At 36.6% G+C, this 24,977-nt stretch overlaps 1 protein-coding gene across 1 annotated transcript; it reads right to left on the bottom strand.

Annotated features, from left to right (window-relative positions):
- FEM1C (fem-1 homolog C) lies at window positions 1-24,711 on the bottom strand. Its single transcript, XM_010356923.2, has 3 exons — window positions 24,332-24,711; window positions 22,755-23,488; window positions 1-4,710 (listed from the first exon to the last, which is right to left on the bottom strand). Exons 2-3 carry the CDS (start codon window positions 23,296-23,298, stop codon window positions 3,401-3,403), a joined length of 1,854 nt encoding a protein of 617 aa, XP_010355225.1. The 5' UTR covers window positions 23,299-23,488; window positions 24,332-24,711; the 3' UTR covers window positions 1-3,400.
- Window positions 24,712-24,977: the final 266 nt, after the last annotated feature.

Below are 24,977 nucleotides of genomic sequence, written 5' to 3'. Positions count from 1 at the left end.
TTTGGTGCAAATTTAATTTTATTAAACCTTACAATGAATGTTGTGGCATATGATTTTCCATTGTGTGACAATTTATTAGCTGGCATCCGAATACAGTACTTCTTTTGAAAAAACACACAATGGGAACTGACAAAAGGGAGAGAAACCAGTTGTTTAGTAATACATAAGGGCAAAAAAAAAAAAAAAAAAAAAAACAAGAAAAAGAAAATGATGATGACCAATTAGTTTGTTTCCTTAGTATCTAACCCTATAATTGTTAAAGTTCTAGGCAATAATGCTGCTGTTATTATTATCTTTAATTAAAAATTATCATAGCTGTAAATTCAGCCTAAGGTTTCTGTTGGGCAGTATGATTTTTAAAGAGCTACTTTTCCCATATAACCTAAACAATTTTCCCACATCACAGTAGACCGGGATCTCTATGCACATTAAGGTAGCCACTTTACAAGTGCGCTACCACTGAACTTCAAATTCATAATGGGCACCAAATTATCTTTGAGTTTATGCCTGTCAGATTTATGAATAAGAAAAATGACTTTTTTAAGTCTATAATCCATTTGTCTTTATAAAGTAGACTGGCATCTGAGTAAAATAACCATTTCTTTTACAGGAATGATCAAAACAGTGGAACATGTAAAATTCAGGAGGCCCCAAAAGGGTATTTTCATAGAAATGTTAATAACTTTACACATTAACTCCAGTCAATAACACCATGCTACAGTGTACAGTTTAGTTAGACTCATATAAGTGTAATTGGTTCATTATTAAATGTACTCATCTGTGGTTCAAAAAATAACACAAATTTAAGTATTTTATTATAATCCATCTCATAATTTTGAGAATACTTTCTGACAAAGGCTTTATCAGTGTCACATTTATGAAACAATTTTCCCTAAAAGAAAATAAAATCAGGGACAATTTTGAGCTATTAAACGAACTGGTTTTTCAAAACCTCCCAATGGCATTTGCGGAGATGGCAGAGAAGGGAGAAATGTATTCTAAGTGAAATAAGTCATTTCAGTTATCAAGACTGAGTTCTAAGTTATCTATTTTTAGTGGTGCAAAAATGCTATTTAAAGAAATCCTTACTTTACACAGCAGTTGCAAAATTCAAATTCAGCTGCAAAACAGTGAGATGTGCCTCACTCTAAGAGCATATAGGCCCTCCCACCCAGTCCCCAAAGAGGAGGAGGAAATACTAAATCAATTAAAAATCCAATTGTCATCTTTTATCCTCAAATTATCGAGATCAACTAATGTAATTTACTATAATGGCAAAGTTTTCCTTTATAAAAATAATAGCTTATTGATATATAATTCTTATACCACAAAGTTAGAGACAGATGATTTCAAAATACTGACATTTGATATTTCTAGAATATTGGTCTAAATCGCAAAGTATTCTTAATACATGTGACAGTTCAAATATTTCATCAAATTTTCCCACAATAAGAGATAGTAAAACCTCTTCATCAAAAGGTTGGAGAGCATTCATTTATATCCAATTTACCTTTTCTTAATGGTGAAATTAAATTTACAACCAAGCAAATGAGTAAAATATCTTTTAAAAATTAAATCAATTATTTAACCAAAAAGTCTAACATTCTCTTATTTACTACTCTTCATTACAAGGTTTGTACTAACTAAAGATGACGACAAACCTAATGTGACTGTTTGCATTGATGACGACTTAAATAGTGTAACATCAACCCTCAGAATAAAATGTCAACACAAAAAAATCCAAGTGAGTGATCCAGCTCATTAAACTCACAGGTAAACTGAGTTTTTCTCAAATCAATAAGGAGCTTTTTATTCAGAACAACTTCATTAAGACATATGCAGGGCAAATATGCCATCATAAATTTTATTCTGAATTACAATAAAGTGCTGAATGATAATTACCTGAATCTTTTTTCGTACTTTTCACTTATCTTAAGTTAAAAGAGCCCTTTCTGTGGCATTAGCAAATCTGTAAGAGAAAGAGAGAGAGAGAAAGAGAGAGAAAGAGAAAGAAAGGAGAGAGACAGAGAGAGAGAGAAAGAGAAAGAAAGGAGAGAGAGAGAGAGAGAGAGAGAAAGAGAAAGGAAGGAAGAAAGGAAGAGAAAAGAAAAAGCTAACTTCCAGTAAGGGAACAGGAAGCACTGCAACCTTTCATGTTTAACTAGGGTGACAAATAATTGAGACCAAAGTAATCAAAGTAATTCATGCAAGTTATCTTTAAAGGTATACGTAAGCTTGAAGAAAGAAAGAACACTGTTACTGACCTTTGATATTATGGCAGTAAATTGCGTACTAAAATACCTTAATTATCCTAGATGCCTAGATCTGGCTTGGCAAGCATCATGCCACTGACATGCTTTAGCTCTTTTTGTAACTAAAAGTGATTTGCAGTTCAATTACTGAATATTTCAATGTGACTCATTAAGCTGTGTGATAAACTTTGAGGTTAAATTTAAGCAAATTCTCTACACCTAATCACACCATCAGCACAAGCAGGACAATGCTGGAGCAGCATGAAAGGTGGGTCACTTTAAAAAGATTCTTCCTTTTACTGCATGATATATTAAGATGACAGACCTAAATTTCAACTGGGTTAATGAGTTAGAATAGATCTGTTTCCCAAATTTAGCACACAATAATTTCAGTGGATTAGAGAAAGAAACCTCAGATGCAAAGAAAATGAAGAAAAAAACAAACAAAAAAGCGTGAGCTAAAATAGCTAACCTGCAGGTCTAAAAATTGTCATGCTACAGAGTACTTTCAAAAAATCAACTTTGTAGCAAACATAAGAAAACAGTGTTTTGAGTTGAAGTTGACCAACTGCTGCATAGAAAATATGCTAACATACAACAGTCAAGTTGAAGCCTGTGCATAGAGAAGATAAAGCACTTATGGTAACTGCAAATGGTAAGGAGTCCTTAAAGTTTGTACAACCTAGCATGGGTCCATAAGGAAAAAACTGTAGTAGAAATGGTTAGAACAAAAAATAAAGTAGAAACGGGGGAAACTTGAGAAGAGAAGAAAGCAGCAAGGAAAAAAGACTTTCAATTGTATAAAATTCACAAACCAGTAAAGTATAAAGACACCATGGAAAAATGGTTAACTCTGCCGCAAACACCCAACAGCAAACAAAACCAGAATGAATAAGCCTTTGGCAGACAATTTTAGAAATTTGAATGTTACATTTCTCAATAATTCACAAACAATATATTATATGGTATATTTATATTAAATACTGGGAAACCAATGTTGTAAATTTGATGCTTATAATGCTTTAGCCAATGAGAGCACGATAATATCAATCAAGCTAAATGAATGCTGGTGTTATCACAACAGTGCTCATTTATGAAACAACTGTTAGCAATTCGTGCTTTAACAGTGCTAAAATACAGTCAAGTTATCATCTATGAAGGGAAACAAAGGTCTCTAGCTTTTCTGGGATATGCCCTTTATAATATATTCTATGATTCACTATGACACGAGCAGCAAGACACTGCAATGTGGTATGATTTATAGGCTGGATCAAATTTTTAGCTATTTCCTTCTCATCCAGCAAGTCACTAGCAGTTTGTTTGTGCAAGTTTGTGGCATCAAAATGTGCACCTGATTTAATAAGGAGATTCATGATGTCTGGATGATTGTTAAGAGCAGCGATATGTAGGGGACTGTTGTCATCCGAGTCTCTGACGTTCACATCAGCACCACATTCTATCAGTATCGCAGTAACTTGTAGAGATGGAAATTTACAAACAGGGTACCGCCCTACACATGTAGTATTCTTGTCCACAGCCAGATGAAGAGGGCTGAAGTTATTCTTTCCCCTTGGATGCAGCTTAAGAAACCTGTATATAGTCTGCTTTTTGAAATGGTCCTGTTCTAGAGTACAAGGAACTTTCTCTAACAAGCAAATTAAGTGCAAAATAATAGAAAGGGCCTTATTTAACTGTAATGGGTCAGCTGGACACTGAGTTTGTTTGATAGCTCGCTCTATTTCAAGGACGCTTTTGCAAAGTATGCCCATAAGATCATCAAATGTAACAGTAGTACCCAGCAGGCCTTTAGCCCTATCCTGTAACATAAAGGAGAATAGTTCTGCAAAAGATAACAAGCTGCTGGCGGTCATTGGGCTTAAAGGATCCAAATTGCTCTGCTGCATATCCAAAGCATACTTCCATAGGTTGATGCATCGTTTGAAATTTCCAGAGTCTGCATAGACAGCGCCTCTATATCTAATATAGTAAGAGGTATCAGGATGAGAAGGACCAAGAATACGTTCTCTGATTAATAGTGCCTGCATTCTCATCTCATCAGGATCAGCAATAAGACCTTCTAGCTCTTCCGCACTGTTCACCTCCTTGGCATAATCATAAGCCATTATTAGTGTCTGTGGCACTGGTTTACTAATAATATTAGTTCTATCACTGTACCTCATGTTCATTGCCTTTTTCCAGTATTTCAAAGCCCCAAGCAGATCTCTTTTTTTGTCTACAAATGTAGCTCCCAGAAGCTCTAGCGCATTAATACGTTCTGTCTTGCTGGTCTGTGCATGGTGTGTCAGAAAATCCACAATATTTGTGTGACCAGTCACACTTGCTGAGAGAAGGGGAGTCATTCCATAACCATCCTTTTCCATCTTGGCACAATACATAAGAAGCATCTTCATGATGTCTAAACTTCCAGATTCTGCACAATCATGCAATGCAGTATTACCTTAGAGAGAAAAAAAGAAATAACATACATTGAGGGACCAAAATAAAATGTAATATGTATATGCCCTTTAGAACCTAAAAAGCAGGCAGCTTTAAGCTTCTAAGTAGGACATACTTGGTTTACAGACAAGAAAAACAATTTCCCCAATACCTAAAACTAGTGTTTGATACTAAACTTGTTGAATAAATGACATGACCAAATTAGTTATAAAAAGACATCCAAGGTCACCAGAATAAATTCAGACTAATCCATGGTCTCTTGGTATTTTTCATTAATGTTTTAAAGTGCATATTTTATGACCTAAAAATGGATAGAATACAAATAACCAGCTATTCACCATTTTACTGACAAGTCACTTAACTTCCAAGTCAGTTTCCACATTTATAAACAAGGAATTGGTCTTTTTTTTCTTTAGAGACCAGGTCTTGCTATGTTGCCCAGGCTGGTTTTAAACTCCTGGACTCAAGCAATGCTCCTGCCTCAGTCTCCCAAAGTGCTGGGATTGCAGGTATGAGCCACCATGCCCGGCCAGACTGGTCTTTAATATATCTAAGATTCTTCATTTTGACTCTAATAGTAGTCAGAAATTATTTTTTCAATATTTATTTCTGATTGCCAAGTTAATTTCAACTATCTTAGACAAAATTCTTGGTAACAAAGGACTTTCCCCAAAAAGCTCTCATAAGAAAAACGAATCTACGCAATCTAAAAAATATGTGGGTGGTTCAATATGAACATTAAAAGGAGATATCTGAAGTGTCCTTTCATAATGGATTATTTCCTATTATAATTTAACTTTTTAAACATTCTTTATAGCTGTACTAAATGTTCTAACACTGTCCTTTTCTTCCCACACACAGATTAAAACTGACAACAGGCACTGGCACATTAGTAAAAGCCTGCATGAAACATATTAAGAGATCAGAAACACCAGGTATTTCAGTTTAATGATAAACATTTTACTAATCGTCAAAATAGGAATTATCATGCTGATCTCTGCTATTTACATACAATGTTTACATAAAATTTAAACAGTCAGTCATTTTAGGCATGTCTGTAGAAAAGAGGTAGCATGGTAGGCTGAGACTGCTGTCCTTAGAAAGACCTTCTTGCAAGGTTGGACCTTTGGCTGGTAGCTGGAAACTTGGCTGGTAAACAGTTCTCTATACTGATCTAAAACTTCCCTAAATGATAAGGGTGTCTCACTGTACCTAAACTGTTTGTACGAACAGTGCAGTTTATGCTGAATGTCTGGTTTCCTTCTGGGAGTCTAAAATTTTGGGTATGAGCTAGGCAAAGGGTACCTACATGACCAGCCCCCAATAAAAACCTTTAGCACTGGGTCTTGTCATGGGTTTCCCTTGGTAGAAACAGACACGTATGTATTTACATTACTGGGGAAGAATATGCTCTATGTGACCCCTCACGAGAGGAACAAAGCATAAAAACACCTAAAGATTTCTCTACACCTCACCTGTACCTTCACCCCTCATAATTCAGTTGCATGTCCTAATGACATTACAGTAATAAATCTTACCTATGAGTACAGTTGTATGGTGAGTTACCTCCAAATACGGGGGTAGCTTTGGGGATGCCCAACACAGCATGTGTACCAGAAAGTATTTTAAACCTGAATACTTGAAATAAATCTGCTTTGTAACTAAAGTTAGAAAAAAACAAGTTACTATATGAAAAATTGAGTCCTTCCACAAGTTTATCCTGTTTAGTCTTCTATGATATCTACAAGGACTATATAATTATTCTGACCCAAGATTTCAATGGTCTACAATGAAATAGTGTTTGATAAAATGTTTTAACAATGACTAAGCTAACCAAGCACTGAAAGAGCCCAGACCTTCTGAGTATCGATGTTCATTTCTTTAAAATAATTTCAATTAAACATGACTACTATACCAAGTATATTTTAAACACTCTTTTGTATTGAGGACCCCTACTATTCCCCATGTTTTTCTAAGAAATATGCAATATAAGAGAAATCTGAATATAAAGAAACGGCTTAGATGGCACTTTTCTCTATTCAGAGTAGCACAAAATCAAGAATAAAATGTAGCAAAAGCTGGCCAAGCGCGGTGGCTCATGCCTGTAATCCCAGCACTTTGGGAGGCCGAGGTGGGCAGATTACGAGGTCAAGAGATCAAGACCATCCTGGCCAACATGGTGAAACCCTGTCTCTACTAATAACACGAAAATTAGCTGGGCGTGGTGGCACGTGCCTGTAGTCCCAGCTACTTGGGAGGCTGAGGCAGGAGAATCGCTTGAACCTGGGAGGCGGAGGTTGCAGTAAGCGGAGATCGCGCCACTGCACTCCAGCCTGGTGACAAAGGGAGACTTCGCCTCAGGAAAAAAAAAAAAAAAAGAGGTAGCAAAAGCCAATTTAATGAACTATATTTCTGTATTTATTGAAAAAATACAAAATATATTTATTCTGAATACACCCACATACCAGGAGAAAAAAAGTAGCTTTAAAAAACAATAAGGAAGGCTTTCACATCCAGTAATGGCAGAGACACCTGTAACGTGATCATCCTCCCACTAACAACTAAAAAACCTGAAAAATGTATTTTTAAAAATCTGCTTGACAGGATAAGACATAACAAGGGTACAATATACAGGAGAAGAAAAAACTAGAGAGGTAAAGTCCAGAATTTGAGGCAGCTTTCCCACAATGGCCTCCACCAACTCTGGAAAAGCTAGCTGAATAACTAACTTAGCAGAATTTCTGACAGCCTTGCAGGGATAGAGGGGAAAAGTGGAGCCTACAGCCTGCTAAGAAAGGAACTTAGAAAATTCCCACACTTTGGGTTAAAGCTCCAACTTTAACCCTAGGGAGTTAGAGTTAACTGCAAATAGACTAGCTATCACAAAAACTTAAATCTAATTTAAGATCATCTCATTATTGAATTAAAATAATCCAGGATTGCTAGTACACATAATTAAAAGCCAGAAGCAAATATAAATACTATTTAGAGGAAGATATTATCATAGTAGGGTTCAAATTATTTATATTTTCCATATGTAATGCTTGGTATCCAATCAAAAATAATGAAAAGAAAATAAGGAACCATAACATAAAAAACAATGGAAATAAAGAGCTGACAGAAAAGCCCACCAGGAGACCCAGATAATGCAGTTTACCAATACAGATTTTTAAATAATAGCTATGCTTAGCATATTCAAGGAGATTTTTTTAAATTGAGAATTCAACAGAAAACTGGAAACTAAAAATTCAAATAGATGTTCTAGAACTGAAAAACTCAGTGGCTGGCTTTAAAAGTGGATTTACACACAGCTGAATAGAAAATGAGTAACTGGAAGATAAGTCAGATGAAAATATACAGAAAGAAGCAGGGAGTGGTAAAAGAACAGAAAAGATGGAGACTGTAAGAGAAAGAGGGAACAATGTCAGAAGATTGTTAACATACTCAGAAAATGGGTCCCAAAGCAACACTTAAGAAAAGATAAAGCCCAAGAATTTTCAGAAGCTGATGAAAGCTTAAACTGCAAATTCAGTAGGTTTTGCAAACTCCAAGAAGGATAAATAAAAAGAAAAACACATTGACATACAACACAGCAAAACTGCTGAAAACTAAGGACAAAGAGAAAAATCTTAAAACAAGAGAATGAATGGAAATTACCTATAAAAGAGCAACAATCTGGCCGGGCGCGGTGGCTCAAGCCTGTAATCCCAGCACTTTGGGAGGCCGAGACGGGCGGATCACGAGGTCAGGAGATCGAGACCATCCTGGCTAACACTGTGAAACCCCGTCTCTACTAAAAAATAGAAAAAACTAGCCGGGCAAGGTGGCGGGCGCCTGTAGTCCCAGCTACTCGGGAGGCTGAGGCAGGAGAATGGCGTGAACCCGGGAGGCAGAGCTTGCAGTGAGCTGAGATCTGGCCACTGCACTCCAGCCTGGGCGACAGAGTGAGACTCCGTCTCAAAAAAAAAAAAAAAAAAAAAAAAAGAGCAACAATCTGATAGCAAAGTTTTCATCAGGAACAACAGAAGCTAGGAGACATGAAATGTTATTCAAAAGCACGAAAGAAAAGTAACTGCCAACTTAGAATTCTATACCCGTATCAAGAATAAATGTCAAATAAAGAACCCTTTCAGGAGAGAAAGAAATGAAACGGAAAAAATTAAGATATTCATTACCAGCAGATCTAAATACTATATGGTGTTCTTTAGGCAGAAGGAAGATGAGCCACACAGAAGCCTGGAGATATAGGCAAAAACATCAACAAAAAGGGTAAATTTGTGAGTACATCTAAATAAATATTGATTTTAAAAATAATAATATATTGTAGGGCTTGAAATACACACATAGAAATAAAACATTTGACAGCAATACCATGACAGTAAGGAGAGTAATTGGTGTTAACGTGTTCTGAGATCTTTTTGTTGTAAAGATATAAAATTAGAAATTTATGTTAGCCTTTGATAAGTCAAAGTAATGCTACCTAGAATAACTACTAAAATAATAGAGGGCACGCACACAACTACATTTTCTCTAACACAGAGAAAAAATTGAAATAATAATCCAAAAGGTGGCAAAAAAGACCAAGGAATACAAAACAGGCAGGGCAAATAAAAATCAGAAAAGTACCCAGGAGATGAAAATCCAAAAATATCAGTAATTACATTAAATGTAAGTAAACTAAATGTTTAATTTAAACATTTAAAAGAAAGTTTCAGACTGAGGATACAAAGAAAAGACAAAAACTTAAAAGACAAAAACTGTCAGACTGAAGATACAAAGAAAACTCAAGACACACTGCCTACAAGACACACCTTAAATATATGGGTAGAAAATGATCTTTAGAAATGAAAGGTTGGGGAAAAAATACCCTTTGCAAAAACTAAACATTAAGAAGCTGTCTGATATTAAAATATGAAAGTAGACTTTAATGCAAAATACATAATTAGCAACAAAAGGAAATATTTTATGTTAAAAAATTCAAAATATACAGATATAATTCTAAACTTTCCGCCTAATAACATAGAATTAAGTTACATAAAGTAAAAATCGACAGAACTACTAGGAAAGCAAACAAATCTGCAAACATTAGTACATCTAATCACATCTTTCTCAGCTTAGAAGATCAAAACCAGCAAGGATAAACATTACAAACTTGATTTAACTGGCATAAATAAAAGAACATGGCAATCAACAACCATAGAAAACAATTTTGCCCCCAGGGATACAGGGAGCATATCCAAATACTGACCATATTCTCAGCCATAAGACAAGTCTCGACAACTGTCAAGGGACTGAAGTCACTGAGTATGTTCTAAGTCCACTTACGAATGAAGTTAGATATCCAAAACAAAAAGATAACTAGAAAAACCTATTTGAATTATTAATACTCTTCTAAATAATTCGTTGGTCAAAGAAGCAAGCCCAATGAAAATCAGAAAATATTTTTAACTGGATGGTAATAAAAACACTAAATAACAAATCAGATAAAAAGAAAGGCTTAAAAAATAGCTAAGTTTCTATCTAAAGAAGTTACAAGAAAAAACAGTGAATTAGAGAAAGTAAAAGCAAACAGTAAAAAAAAAATTAATGAAAAAAGGGACAAGTATGCGAATATAGCATTTTTTTATATTCCTACATTTTATTTAACTGTTGCCCCCTTTTAATCTTGTATTAATAACTTTGCAAGGTAGAGATGATAAACTCACTCTACATGCAAATAGAAAAGAGACTTTAGTGGGAAAATATAAACTCCTGTCTCCCAACTGCCAATTCAGTGTACTACTCATTTCTAAGGTCATATTTTAAATGCCAGTCATATTAAACCTCAGTGAATAAATTATATCTAATATAAAACCAAACCTCATAATAGAACTTCAACCAGTCACATCACTTTCCAACTCAGAAAGTTTTCACACTTCCTCTAAGGAAAAGCAGACAATCTTTGAGATGGCCTTCAAAATTCTATATCATTGATTATCAAGGCACTATCTATGTGGAGAGAGCAATGAGGAAGAAATCTATAGTTTCAGAAAACATTATGTGAAGTAAAGTTTAATATTGGATATTCAGGGCCGGGTGCGGTGGCTCAAGCCTGTAATCCCAGCACTTTGGGAGGTCGAGACGGGCGGATCACGAGGTCAGATCGAGACCATCCTGGCTAACACGGTGAAACCCTGTCTCTACTAAAAAACAAAACAAAAAAAAAACAAAAAATATATATATTGGATATTCAGGGATATGGATTTTAAAAGACTAACAAATATTTCCCTACCTTATCTCTTTAACTTCATTTCTCATTATCTCTGGAATGAATGATTCACTGTGCATCCAACTAAGGGTCTGGCAAACTTTTCCAGTAAAAGGCCAGATACCATTTTAGGTTTCCAGGCCATAAGGTCTCTGTTGTAACCACTAAACTCTGCCAAGTATCATGAAATATGCTATAGTAGTATGTTAAATTAATGGACATGTCTGTTTTCCAACAAAACTTTTACTTATGTACTCCAAAATTTGATTTTCATGTAATTTTCATGTGTCATAAAATATTTTTCATTTGATTTCTTTCTCAACCATTCCAAAAAAGTAAAAACCTTTCTTAGCTCTCAGGCAGTACTGAAAAGAGGTGGACTGGATTTGAACCTTGGGTCATAGTTTGCCAAACCTGCTCTAACCCCAGAAGACATTGTCTGCATCTCCCACACATAAGGCAGAAATTCTGCTTATGCTTCACATTATTCGATCCTAAGTACTTCTCCCAGCACCAGGAACAAACAGCCCTATTCACTTCTACCTCTATGCCTCTGTTCTTGATTTTTCTATAATGCACTTCCTTCTTTACCATTTTAACTTCCTGTACTTCAGATTTCACTAGAAATTTCAACTGCTTAAAGAGGTTTTCTTGGTTATATCATATCGATGTTATCATTGTGAGAATACCTGGTGAATAAATATACGAGTCATCCTAATAATTATTCACATAGCTGCTATTATAATACCTTACAATAGTATAATGCTACTGCTTCACAAATAAGTCCTTACCTAAACAGTCTATTCTTAAAGTACACGGATCCTATATTATATTTCTTTTATATCCCAGAAGCAATTAGCACACTGTTAAAGATAAGGTAGATTCTAAATTTTTAATATTTGATATCATAAAAAGTAATTCAATCTTAGCTTTTGCAGACAAAATAAGTTCAAAAAGTTATATCCTAGAAGGAGATCTTTTTAATTACTCTAACAGGTTAAGTGTATAACCACTACACTGTTCTGCCCTGGAAAGCCCTAAAGGTAAGTTTTTTAATTATAGCCTAGAGCATTACTTACAGCATAGAAAACAGAGGCAAAAGAAAAAAAAAAAAGCATGATCTTAAATCAATTATAACTTTTGTGTCATTTCTCCAAATCTTTTTATATAGTATGTTTTGACAAAGTTATCATCAGTGTATACATAACTGTTTCCTGCTTTTCACCTACATCTTGGGCATTCCATCATGTGTTATTACATCATCTGCATAGTTTCTGTAACTACAAAGATTCTACATAATCCTTAAAGGTTTTATGGTGAAAGTTCAAGCAAAGGAGCACGTCATACTTTACATCAACATTTCCCTGTTGATGGACATCTGCGCTGCTTCAGAATTTTTACTATTAAAATTAATGCTTAAAAACCTGTAAGGACAGATAACAAAGTAGTGATTGGCAAGGGCTAGGGGCTGGGAGAGGGGTTTAATGCAAAGAAGCATAAAGGATGTTTTTGTTCTTACCTTTAATTAATGAGTAGTATATGTTTGTCAAAAATTACAGTACTGTACACAAAAAACTATGAATTGTATTGCATGTAAATAAGTCAATAAACAAATGACAAAAAAAATTAATGCCTAGCTAAAATAGAATCAAAAATGTGTGATGGCTTAATACACATTTTCAACTCACTACCAATGGGATTATAACAACTGTTTAAAGTTCCACTTTATAGTATTCTTTCTACGACTGAAATTAACTTTTTAATTTATATTACCTCTATTCCTTGGTAAACAGAATATTTTCTCATATCTGTTTATAAACTTTATTTTCTTTCATGACATATCTATGTTTCAGTTTCTGAGATTAATCTGGCTTTCTATGTATAAGTGCTATACAAAACGATAACCAGTTTTTGTAAAATTGACTAAATATTTTGCTATGTCAGTTGTTTCAAGTATTAGATATGCTATAATTATTAAATGTAATTTTTTGTGAAAAAGTGTAACAAGCCAAATTTAAAAAGTGAGTTACCAGGGTCTTGTAACTAGTATGTGCTGTTAACATGCCAAAGATCATTAAAATCATATTTTCTTTTTTGCTAGGTAACATAATTGATTTAAAGTTTTGGTGCATAACAATATATGCCAAGTACCATAGATTCAGCTCAAGAATTCTCCCTGGATTACACAGGCCCTTTAAAAACATTCCCATAATACAGTGATCGTACTTCCCAAAGATTTTCCATCTCCACATCTTGTCTTCTTTTTGAATTCTCAAAATGAGAAAGACAATGAAAAACAAAACAACACAAAGTTCAAAAGTAAATATTACCAGGCATCTGAGATGAAATTAAGGATATGTACCAATGAAATTTAATGAATTTACCTTTGGCTAAAGAAAAAAAAAAGAAGAGAAAAAGAAAAACATATTATATTAAACAATTCTCAATGCCTAAGAAAAAGTTCATTTGGAGAAAAAAAATATTCTGGCACTGAATTCATAAAAAAAAATTTCATGATTTCTCAAAAGACATGTTTGTTCAATAGGTATTTCTTAGAAATCACATTAATGGCACAACATTAAGTATTAATTCTGTTACAGCATTTCTCTAGAAAGCTAAAATAGTATGATAAAAATATGTTAATTTTCAAATTCATAATTTAACACAAAAACAATGCTAAGAAAATCTGTAAGAATGAAAAGTGCCATTTTCACTGGGATGCTTCTGGGATGAATATTAAGGTCAGGAAACTATGGTAAGTGCTCATGCATTAAAGGATAGTAGTATTCCTCAAGAAGCATCTGAAGTGCCAATCTTCACTGCTGTTAATTTTAAAGACACCTGTAATCTTTTAATAGCAGGTGAGTAAGACATTAAAAATTCATGTTCAACTGTGAAGCTTAGGTGCCTAGGAATAGAATCAATATTTTTTTTCAAATTAGGTAACCCAAAAACATAGCTGTATTTTGAGAAAGAACTAGTTAGAGGTCTAAGAATTATCTGGGTCCAAACCAAATGTTTTGAGATTGATAAGGGCCAGTGATTGTTACCCACCAACCACCTAAATCATAAAAGAGCTTCAACATAACATATAAATATCTCAGTTTGGATAAAATTACCAAGATTCACCAGGATGAAGTCAGTTGCTAAACCACTCTCATGGAGTAGACAGAATGCACTGCTCTTTTTAAAAAAACAAAAATGTCCTCCTAAGGACTGCAATATATTTAACAAACACAAAATGTCTTTAATTTAAATTGCTTTTTCTAGCAATAACAAGTTGGTAGATTCTGCTGTTTGTAAATTCCTCATGTATTTCAAGCTTTGTGTGTGTGTTTAGAATAAGACAAATAAAGCTGTGCTTCTCAAACTTTCATGTATAAAATCACCAGAGAATCATAATAAAATGCAGATTTTGATTCAGATCATCTGGGCTGGATCCAAGTGATACCTATGCTGCTGGTCCTAGAGTAGCAAGAAAATAGAGAAAGAATCTTATTTTCTTGTTTGCTAAATGGATACCTGCCACATAGCTAATATATCTAATAGCAATATCAAGTCATATGAACATAAATTTAAATGGAGGGCTAGGTCACAGCCCTGTTTTACACCATACAGAAATAAAATTGTATCATTCCTCTTTATTCTAAATTTAACCATATGACAAAGCAGGAATGGGTGTGTTTTACAATTAGAATACAAAGTTTCATCCATGGAAAAGTTCCCGCATAGTAAAAGGCACAGCACCAGTAAATCCTGCAGTCTATTCCTAACAATTTTCTTGTTTAAGCAAGACATCATATAAGTGACACAAAAATTTCTTTAAAAATCAGTTTGTAAAATAAAAATCCAAATTGGTATAAACACCACCATCAAAAACGTTAAAAAAAAAAAAAAAAAAAAAAACAGAATGGGAGAAAATATTTGCAAATGATATATCTGATAAAAGACATACATAAGAATATATAAACAACTCTTACAGTTCAGTAATACAAAGATAACCCAATTATAAAACATGCAAAGGTTAATGAAGAAACTCCTCCAAAGAAAATAGAGACAGAGAGAGCCAATAATCACATGAATTAAGTACATGAAAAAATGCTCAACGTCATTAGCCATTGGAGAAATATAAATCAAAATCACAATGAGATATCACTTCACACTTCCTAAAATGGCTATATTAAAAAAGAAGAGTAAGAACAAGTTTTGCATAGGGTTTGGAGAAACTGGAACTCTTCTTACATTGCTGACAGGAATGTAAACTGGTACAACTGCTTTGGAAAACAATGTAACGATTCCTGTTAAAAAAAAAGAGTTACCATACAACCCAACAATGCCACTCCTAGGTATATGCCTGAGAGAAATGAAAACATATATCCACAGAAGAACTTCTCCATGAATAGCTAAAAAGTATAAACAACCCCAATGCCCATCAACTGCTGAATAAAAGTGATATATTTATTTCAATGGAATGTTATTCTGCAATAAAAAGAAAAGCACTGATACATGCTACAAAATGGATGAACCTTGAAAACATTACACTAAGCAAACAAGACAACTCACAAAAGACTACATATTATGTGATTCCATTTAAATTAAATGTCCAGAACAGGCAAACTTACAGAGACAGAAAGGAGATTACCAGTTGCCTAAGACTTGTGCAGTTTCAGGGGAATGAGGTGGGATAGGAGGGAGTGACTGTTAATAGATATTAGATTTTTTTCAGGGGTGATGAAAAGCTGATAGTTGTGATGGTTGTATAACCCCTTGAACATACTAAAAAGTCACTGAATTGTATACACTTTAAGTGATTTTGTGAATTTTATCTCAATAAAGCTGTTTTAAAAATCCAATTAAAATAAAAATATTGTATTTTTGGTGAAAGTGTAAGTTTTGACTGATAGAAGCCACAATTAGAGGGTCTTATAATAGATTTATTTGGAAAGACACAAAAACAATCCTCATCTCTCTTTCTTCAGCCTACTATGCTTGGCACCAACCCATTCCTTCCTCAACTTTGTAGTTGGGGTTGGGCTGAGTACAGAGGTGGTCCACTTGTAAGATGAGGACAGGGTGTGTGGTTCAACTGCACAATAACGCTGATTCCAAGTATTTTATTCCCCAAATAACTAATAGGTGTAGGTTGATGGAGGAGATAAGAAGGGATAGAAGGAAAAAAACAACTTAGGGTATCAAAGGAGCACTAGAAGAAGGATTCTCTGCTCAGAAGTTTCTCTTCCCCCATGTGTAGTCTATCATGAGAGATACTCAAGAACAGAAGTTCAAAAAAAAAAAAAAAGGAAATTTAAGAAAAGAAGATAAATTGTGCCAAGACTACTATGTATTACTATGTGCCATTCTTTCACTAATTCTTTGTATAAGGCACTGAGCAAAGAACAAACAGAAATTTAACAATAAAGGTCCTTGAGCTTACGACAAAGTTAAACGCTAAAAAATATCTGCATCCAAAGAGATAAGATGCATTCTTATAACCTGAGGGAGATGAGGAATTGCATTTGAAATGAGTCTTGATGTTAAGTAGAATTTTCAAGGCTAAGAGCACTGGAGCTAAGGGATGAGGACTAAAAACAACTAATTATGTGTACAAAACTCATCTAATGACAGAAAACTTCAACATTATAATTCTCTGTCCTCTAGTTCACAGACTCCCTATTCAATCACAGCTCTTCTCAAATGCAGGAAAAAAAGAAGGAAGACATGTTTTGATCAGATTTGCATCCATGTGACTTTTTCATCTGGGTCTCTCCGTATCTCTTCCATTTCTATCTTCCATCACATATATTCCTGAGGCCTCAACAGCATAAATCTATGTAATGCCCAGGGTTTCCTGAATTTTATTTCAAACAAACATATTTTATCAATCAATCAATGAAAATCTGATAAAAAATGAACCAGTGAAGGAACCACATTGTATCCGAAGGCCAGTAAGTGAAACATAACTTCTATCTTCAGTTCATGTTACTGCCACCAACAATATCAACAGCAGTAGTGCTCAGGATCTACTCATTCTCACCAAACTGTTCAATTCTGTGAGGATTCACAGTTCAAAATCCAATCTCCAGGGACAAAGGACCACATGGATATTTCCCTATTGAACTCAATTTGCACACCATCTACAGCTTAGTTTATCCAACTAGGATACCAATTCTTCTCAAGGACACAGAAAAGTGTGCCAGGGGATACAAGAGGGAAAAGAATGAATATGGAACAACTTACGGGAGTAACTTCATAATTTGGGATTAAAATGTTCATGAATTCAACTAGTAAGTTATTTAAACATTATTACTTAATCAACATAAATATAGATATATTATGGAGTACAATTTTAAGTCCCTCCCTTCCCCCTTTTATTTTCTCTGTAAGTAGGTGTGCTGAGGTAACCAACAGCTGAGAAGAGTTTTCAAAGTCAAGAAGGAAAAGACAACTTCAGCTTCCAGCACTCACATAGTACTGAAGTATGCTAAAATAACCTAAAATCACAGCAATCATTATCTTAGTCTATCTGAATACCAACAGCTTTTAGTTGACAAGGGAGATTTTCTCATTTGAGATTCTTGTGCATTTACAGTGGGGAATTAAATAAGATTTTTCTTTAGCATTTCCTTGACTAAAATACATCTATACTCTAAGTGCCTATTCTATGAGAGAGAAATAACATAGAGCCTTGGATTTGCTTTAAATTACTATAGAAAACAAAAGGAAAGTAGAAACTTTTTTTTTTAACTTTAGCAAATGGATAATCGTTGAAGTAAGACGATGAATACATAGTGGTTCAATGTCTTCTAAGTTAGAAAATTTCCATAATGAAAAGGCAAATAATCTGTCTGAACTAGCTCTCTCAAACCCTTTTAATGCTAGCTACCCTTGCCGCATGCCTACATGGATTTCTCCCTTTTCTGAACCCCTATACTCTACCTGTGCTACTCATTTTTGTCCAACTACTGTCTTCCTTTGTTACTTCAAGTCTTCATGCATGTATTTATTTCCCTACAGAAAGGCCTATAAAACATAGTGCTTGCCATCAAGGAGCTTATAATCTTTCCTCTCTTAAATCCAACATTTCCACTCAACAAGCTCATTTAGGGCCAGATACTCTTCCTATTGCATGGGATAAAAACACCAGGTCTTTAGCCTCAAAGACTAGGTAGTAGAATGCAGTTAGACGTCACAGTGTTGTAGTAGAATGCTGTTAGATAAGTTTCTCCAAAAACAAGCAAGCAAACAAACAAACCACTCCAGTTAGTCCTCTGCTGAAAAACTTTCACTGGAATGAAAAATAAAATCCAACACCTGTACCTCGATTAAATGTCCTTTAAAATCCAGTTCTGAGTGTCTTTTAGTTCAAATATGCCTACTCTCCAATTCCTAGACCCTCCAAGCATATTCTTCAATGTGCCTTTCCTTATGTCATTTTCTAAACCTGCAAAACTGCCAAAACCCTTCTACAGATCTACATCCCAACAAACTTTCTGCAGATCTAAACTGCAAACTGTCTGTAGATCTAAACCCCAAAATTCAAGGCCCTGTTTAACTACTACTTTCTCCATGAAGCATTCCTCCTAGTCAGTACACTCGCTCTAAAATCCTACAGCATGGATTGCTTATACTATTCCTTCAGAAGTTAAAAATGTGACACCTCGTGTATTGTCATCACCTCCAAAATGTCCCACAGAATGCCTTGCCTACAGAAAGTGCATGTTAATTACCTTATTACCAATTTACTTAATTATTTTGGGTATCTAAACTGACTGATGAATGAGGACAGAGTGTCTTCCGGAGCCAGTCTCCAAATCTGAGCCTACAGTTTTCTATTGGTCTGTAGTACTGAATCAAGAACTTTTAGCTGCTCAATTTGTAATCCCAGCACTTTGGGAGGCCGAGACGGGCGGATCACGAGGTCAGGAGATCGAGACCATGCTGGCTAACACGGTGAAACCCCGTCTCTACTAAAAAATCCAAAAAACTAGCCGGGCGAGGTGGCGGGCGCCTGTAGTCCCAGCTACTCGGGAGGCTGAGGCAGGAGAATGGCGGGAACCCGGGGGGCGGAGCTTGCAGTGAGCTGAGATCCGGCCACTGCACTCCAGCCTGGGCGACAGAGTGAGACTCCGTCTCAAAAAAAAAAAAAAAAAAAAAAGAACTAGGGTTTAAAGTGGCACTGAAGAGGACTTCACTTTGGATCTGCAAAGTTCTAAGTCCAAACAAAAACAAAAACAACCCCAAAACACAAACAAACAAAAGAACCAAAAGAAGCCAAAGATGACTATAACCATGAAGCGCTGAGATCACTGTGATAGCTCTGAGGACTCACCTAATCACTTCAGATTTAGTCTAGATTCTTAAATAGGAACAACTCCTGTCTCAAAACTCAATTGCTATGACTGTTAAACTGAAGAGGTATTCCTAAATATATCAAAGATTTTCTCCCCTTTTGGAATGCCATGGGAAAAGAAACCCATTGTCCCCTCTGGTTATAAGTTGCTGGGGATAAAGTATTTCCAAATATCTAATAGAAGAAAGCACTACTGTTGCACTTACCATACTGTGGTTTAAGTATCTGCTTATGAACCTGTCTCTCCAATCAAACCATGAGCTCCTCAAGAGCAGGGAATCAAGGACTGGATATCTTGTCTTATTCCTCTTTGTATATCCTAAGTCTAACAGCCTGGCACACTGAGGGACTCAACTACTGCTCTCTCAATTAGTGAATTCCACCTTAGGTTAAAACATGTTCAAAATGCCAACAGCCTGTTAAAAAGTAATGAAAAGAGGTTAAATAATATGTTCAAATATCAACACCTGTTTAAAAGTAATGGCATGTAGAAGTCACATGCATTTTATCTTTAAGCAGACAAAGCACAACGTATTGACATTTTCTTTCCTCAGAACCATTTCCAGTGAATGATACACAAAGTGTCCTAAGGAATTATTCTATCTTAAATCTAGTTTTATTAATCTTTTCTACTTTTTGAATGGGGCTAAAAAAGTGGGGAAAAATCCTCTCTTGCCACTATATCACATCCTTCTCCAGTGTCCCTGCCTTAGTTCCAATTGGTTCCTGTTTTTGTTACCATTAACCCATAGGAAAAAATCCAGAACCAATGAGAGAATGAGTAGTGAAGCTTCAGGATCAGAGTGGGGAGGATGCACATGTACTTTAATCTGCCCCCAACATTCATGAAGAATCACTATGTAAATTAAAAATACTGTGAAAAGGTAAAAATTCTGCACATAAAGTGACAATATCTATATGCATGTGCATGTGTAAAAAGTTGAGGTTACTAGAAAACAATTTTTGGGATGAAACTGTTTTATCATGTTATATGTAGTTTTTTAAAAGACATACATATTAGGTATTAACACTGGGGGAAAAAATGACTTAGAATTAGTTTGGTCAAAAGAGAGAACATACATACCCTCATATATAAGGCTAAAAGATGACAGTGGTGATAAAAGGAACATTCTTTTGAAAGAGCTCAAAGGTAATCAAGTTAAATACTGTTCGCAGCTTCTCAGGAGAAAATGCTGAAAAAATATGAGCTATTTATGTTAGAGTTATCTCATATACTATATCTCCAAAAGTATATAAAGCTTTGAAAAATGTAAGGGAAGTAATACCAGTTCTCATCTCTCCAACAGCATAGGAGTTTAAAACATATCCCAATTTGACTTAAATATGAGTTTAACAATAATCTCTACATCAAGCTGATGAATAAAAAGCCCAAAACAAAGAAACAAAAAATTCAACAAACCTAAACAAGCAGCCATGATTTCAAACGTGGTTAGTTCAGCATTGTCTTAACACAAGCATTCTTCAAAAGAATAATTGTTTGGAGAAAAACAAAAACAAAAACAAAAACCTCTGCTGTCATTTAATCTACCAAGCCACCTCTAAAGATAATCAGGAACAAATGAAAACACTTATTAGAAAGAATGTTTACAGAAACATTTTTTATCATACTGAAAAACTGGAAGCAACATAAAACTCCATTAGTAGAAGAGTGTGCAGCTATTGAAATTAAAGAGCTATAATTGGTAATGTTAAACATTTATTAAGCTAAAAACAGGTTATAGAACAGCATATAAAACTGCATACATATATCAGTACACAAAATTCAGAAGTATCTTTGGAAGTATTATCCCTGAGTACTGGGATTTTGTGGGATTTTTACACTTCCTCTGGAAAAAAAATTCAGAAAAATCACCATGATCTTGTATCATTTTTATAAAAGATCACACTATCTACAGTAAATATGCTCAGTAACTATACAGTGCCCCGTAATTGTGTGGTTTAACCTTTCTGAAAGGCAGACACTATCACAATTGCAAATGTACATTCACTTTGATTTAGCAATTCTAAACACAGGTATTTATACTACAGTTTATTCTCACACAAGTGTGAAAAGAACCTAAGACACATTTTTGTTCAAGAATGTTCACAGCAGCATTGTTTATATTAGCAAAGTACTGGATGTGACCTAAATATCAACCACTAGACTAGATAAATTAAGTACATTCATACAATGAAATACTGTATAGTCATGAAACAGAATGAGGTAGGTATGTGTGTTGGAGTTGAATGACATCCAAGGTTAGAAAAATAAATAAATAAAGATAGAAAAGTATGTAATCAACCACTAGACAGAAGGCTACACAAACAAGTATGCTTGTACACAGACAAGTATGCTTGCATTTGCAGAGACCAGCTCTAAAAGGACACATAAAAAACTGTAAATAGTGGTTGTCAGCGCCTTAGACATCTAGAAATCAGGAATAAGACTTTTTATTCAAATGTAAACCAACAATGTAAACCAATTTACACTGTTTGATTTTTTAAACATGTCTATATGCTACTTTTAAATTTTAATAGCTTTTAAAAACTAGGTAGTGAATTATTTTGCTGTCATATAAATAGATTGGCGTAAGGCAAGTTAAGGTTTTCATGCATCAAAATTATGCTATCAAGGCAGTTGCTTTTAAAGGTTAAGAAAAATTCTGAACTACTTTTCGCTGCTTTTAGTTTATTACAATCAACGAAAATTATACAGTCATAAACCAGAGCCCTTCTTCTGGACAAAGGTGTTTACACTGTTGCTAGCCAACAAATCCACATCTGTTTAATCTAGTCCTTGTTTTTCACTCTCAGTATTGAAGCAGTTTTAAAAATGTGTTTTCTCTCTTGCTATATTTAATGCATGTTCTTATAAAAGGATTATCTATTGACTACAAACAAATATAGAATAAGGGAACAGATTTCTCCTTTCCACTGACATTAATCCTTCCAGGTCAGTTTGGCCTAGCCTTCTCCGTCAGAAGGGAAATGACTACCTAGAACAAACAAGACCATGACTCAATAAATACAGTAGTTTCTACTCCAAAGTTGTTCTAAAAAACAAAAAAACAAGACAACAAAAAGCTAAGAAAAACGTATTACACTTAACCATATTCCCAAGTAGATTAAGTATAAGCCTAAAGGTTCAGATCGGCTACTACTAACATGATCTGTAACTTTGGGGAACCCATTTCCCAAGAATTTTAAGTTACTCCAAATAAGAGAGAAAATACTGCTTAACAGAGTAACAGCAGTCTTTTAGCACATTTTTTCAATGTATTACCAAACATCAGAGAAATACTCAACAAAGTCATACTGGAAGACTTACCTAATCAAAACAGGTCTGTCAATGTGGGTTTACTCAACACCAGTGCTTATAAATAATTATGTATCAAACTTCCTGAAAATAAGTGGTAGAAACTGAGAAAAACAAAGAAGCTGAACTCACCTTTAACACTTTTTCTATTAACATCTGCCCCCTTTTCAAGTAAATACTGAGCAATCTCTTTATGTCCTTTGTAACATGAAATCATCAAGCACGTATGCCCATGTCGGTTTGACACTTCCAAATCAGCTTTGTGTTCTACGAGGTACTTCACTATTTCCAAATGGCCATCGAAACACGCAGCTCGAAGAGGAGTTGAATTGGTTAAAGTCGTGTTGTTGACAGATGCTCCATGATTTAACAAGGACTGGACCACCTTCAGATGTCCTGCTGCAGAAGCGGCCCATAAAGGGGGAGCCCCCTCAATGGTTTCGCCATCAAAATTGACGGAGCCCCCAACTTCTATGGAGGCACTGCACTGCTCTAGGAGGAATTCTACCATGTCAAGGTGCCCGTACCTGGCGGCCATCAAGAGGGGCGTGGCCCCATTTGTTTTTTCAGAGATCAAGGAGGAAACCTCCTCTTTGGATTTGCTTGCCAACAATTTGGTGAGAAGCCGGAGTTTGCCATCCCGAGCTGCGTTAAATACTGCTGTCTTTAGATCCATTTATGTCCAGTTGAGAGGCTGTGCTTTATCTATCTTTCGAAGTAGAGCTCCAGTTTAACTCTATCTGCACAGGCAAGAGGCACAGGAACCAAAGTTCAATGTTAACTGCTGCACCCCAGAACGGACACACAACCACGAAGAGTATGTTCCGTCCTACTGCTTTCCAACATCTGACAACCAGGGCACCAAACTAGAGAAAGAAAAAAAAAGTAGCAGCATTTAATTTTCTATAGAAGGCAAAACACTTCTTAATTTCCACTTCTGTAGGAAGAAAGGAATAAAACCTATACTTCAGGCACTACTCCGTATCACACCCCACCTCCCACCCCCAAAGAAAAGGTGGTAAAGAAAAATACAGAAGGGCACACCGAGACCCAAATGTTCAGGTCGCAGGCAGCCTCCTCTATGTGCGGAAAATTTAAACACTACAGGCAGCCCGTTTTTTCGCCTCCAGCTCTAACCAGCCAAGCTTTGTTCTAGTTTTGCTTTGCACACGCCCAGGGAGCGTACAACCGAAAGAGGCAGGAGACTCGGGTGCAGAAATGTTTCTCTTTCTTGCAACTGCAGGCGAGCTGGCCAAGGGCGCCAGGCTGGAAGGCCTCACTGAGGCCGCGTTTCGAGAAGGAACGAAAAGGTCGGATACACCAAACCTCGGCTAAGGCCAAAACTCTGCCCCGAAAGATTCTCTTTCCTTTAAAACTACTCACGGCTCTCAGGAAATCCGCCTGCCTTTTAGTCATTAACTTCGCCCGCCCCGTTTTGATCACCCCCCACCCCCGCCAAGGGATGATCCGTAGGTTCCTCAAACCAGTCGCCCCAACACAACCTTCTCCTCTCCGTATTCCAGACAATGGCAGCCCCCTCCCCAATCTCCTACGTTGACTACAACCCCCTCCCGATGGGCCAAGCCTGTGGCCTCCAGCCCGCTGCCCGCCTTCGGATCCCGCGGCGCCCTCCTTCCCGCCCAGGCCTTCCGCGGGCACCTCAGGCCCCGGCCCAAGCCCTGGCAGGCCGCCGCCGCCGCCGCCACTACCTGCCCGGGGACTAGTCCTCCCCGCCGCCGCTGGTCACTCGGGGTCTGGCCGTCCCCTTCAAAGGGAAACCGTTGTCCCCGCCGCCGCCCGGGCCGCCCTGCTCCGCCTGCGGCCGCACAGCTCCTCCATGCCCCGCGCCCCACAGGAATGAATCCGGCCGCGCTGTTCGCCCCGCCCCGCCACCCGAGCTGCCTCCCGCCCTCTGAGTCGGCTCGGGCTGCAGCGGCTGCAGCTACTGCTGCGACGGATGGTGTAATGGGCTGCGAGCCGGGGGCCGGACAAGCCTGAGCAGAGCTTCACATCACTGACTGTGCAGCCACGCCATTGGGCCGGGGGAGGGCGGCGGCCCGCTGCCAGCAACCGCCTAGGGGCGGGGAGGGTCGTCGCGGTCGGGGCGGGGCGACGGGGAAGGGGCGGGGCGACGGGGAAGGGGCGGGGCCGTGAGCTGCTGGAAGGACGTGCCTGCGTGCAACGTGCCGGGGGGCGGGGCGCTGCGAGGGGGCGGGTCTGCGCCCATCAAAGCGGCCTGAGGCAGCTCGAGTTTTGAGGTCTCGCTGGCTCGTCTCCACTCGGATTTTCGGGGTACTCCCTTAGGGAATCTTTCGCTCCCATCTCAGAGACCCCAGAAGGGAAGTGTATTAGTCC

The sequence above is a fragment of the Rhinopithecus roxellana genome, chromosome 3, assembly GCF_007565055.1.
Source record: "Rhinopithecus roxellana isolate Shanxi Qingling chromosome 3, ASM756505v1, whole genome shotgun sequence".
NCBI classification, from domain to species: domain Eukaryota; kingdom Metazoa; phylum Chordata; class Mammalia; order Primates; family Cercopithecidae; genus Rhinopithecus; species Rhinopithecus roxellana.
The sequence above is the reverse complement of the archived record's forward strand: the minus strand, read 5'-3'. Positions and strand labels throughout refer to the sequence as shown.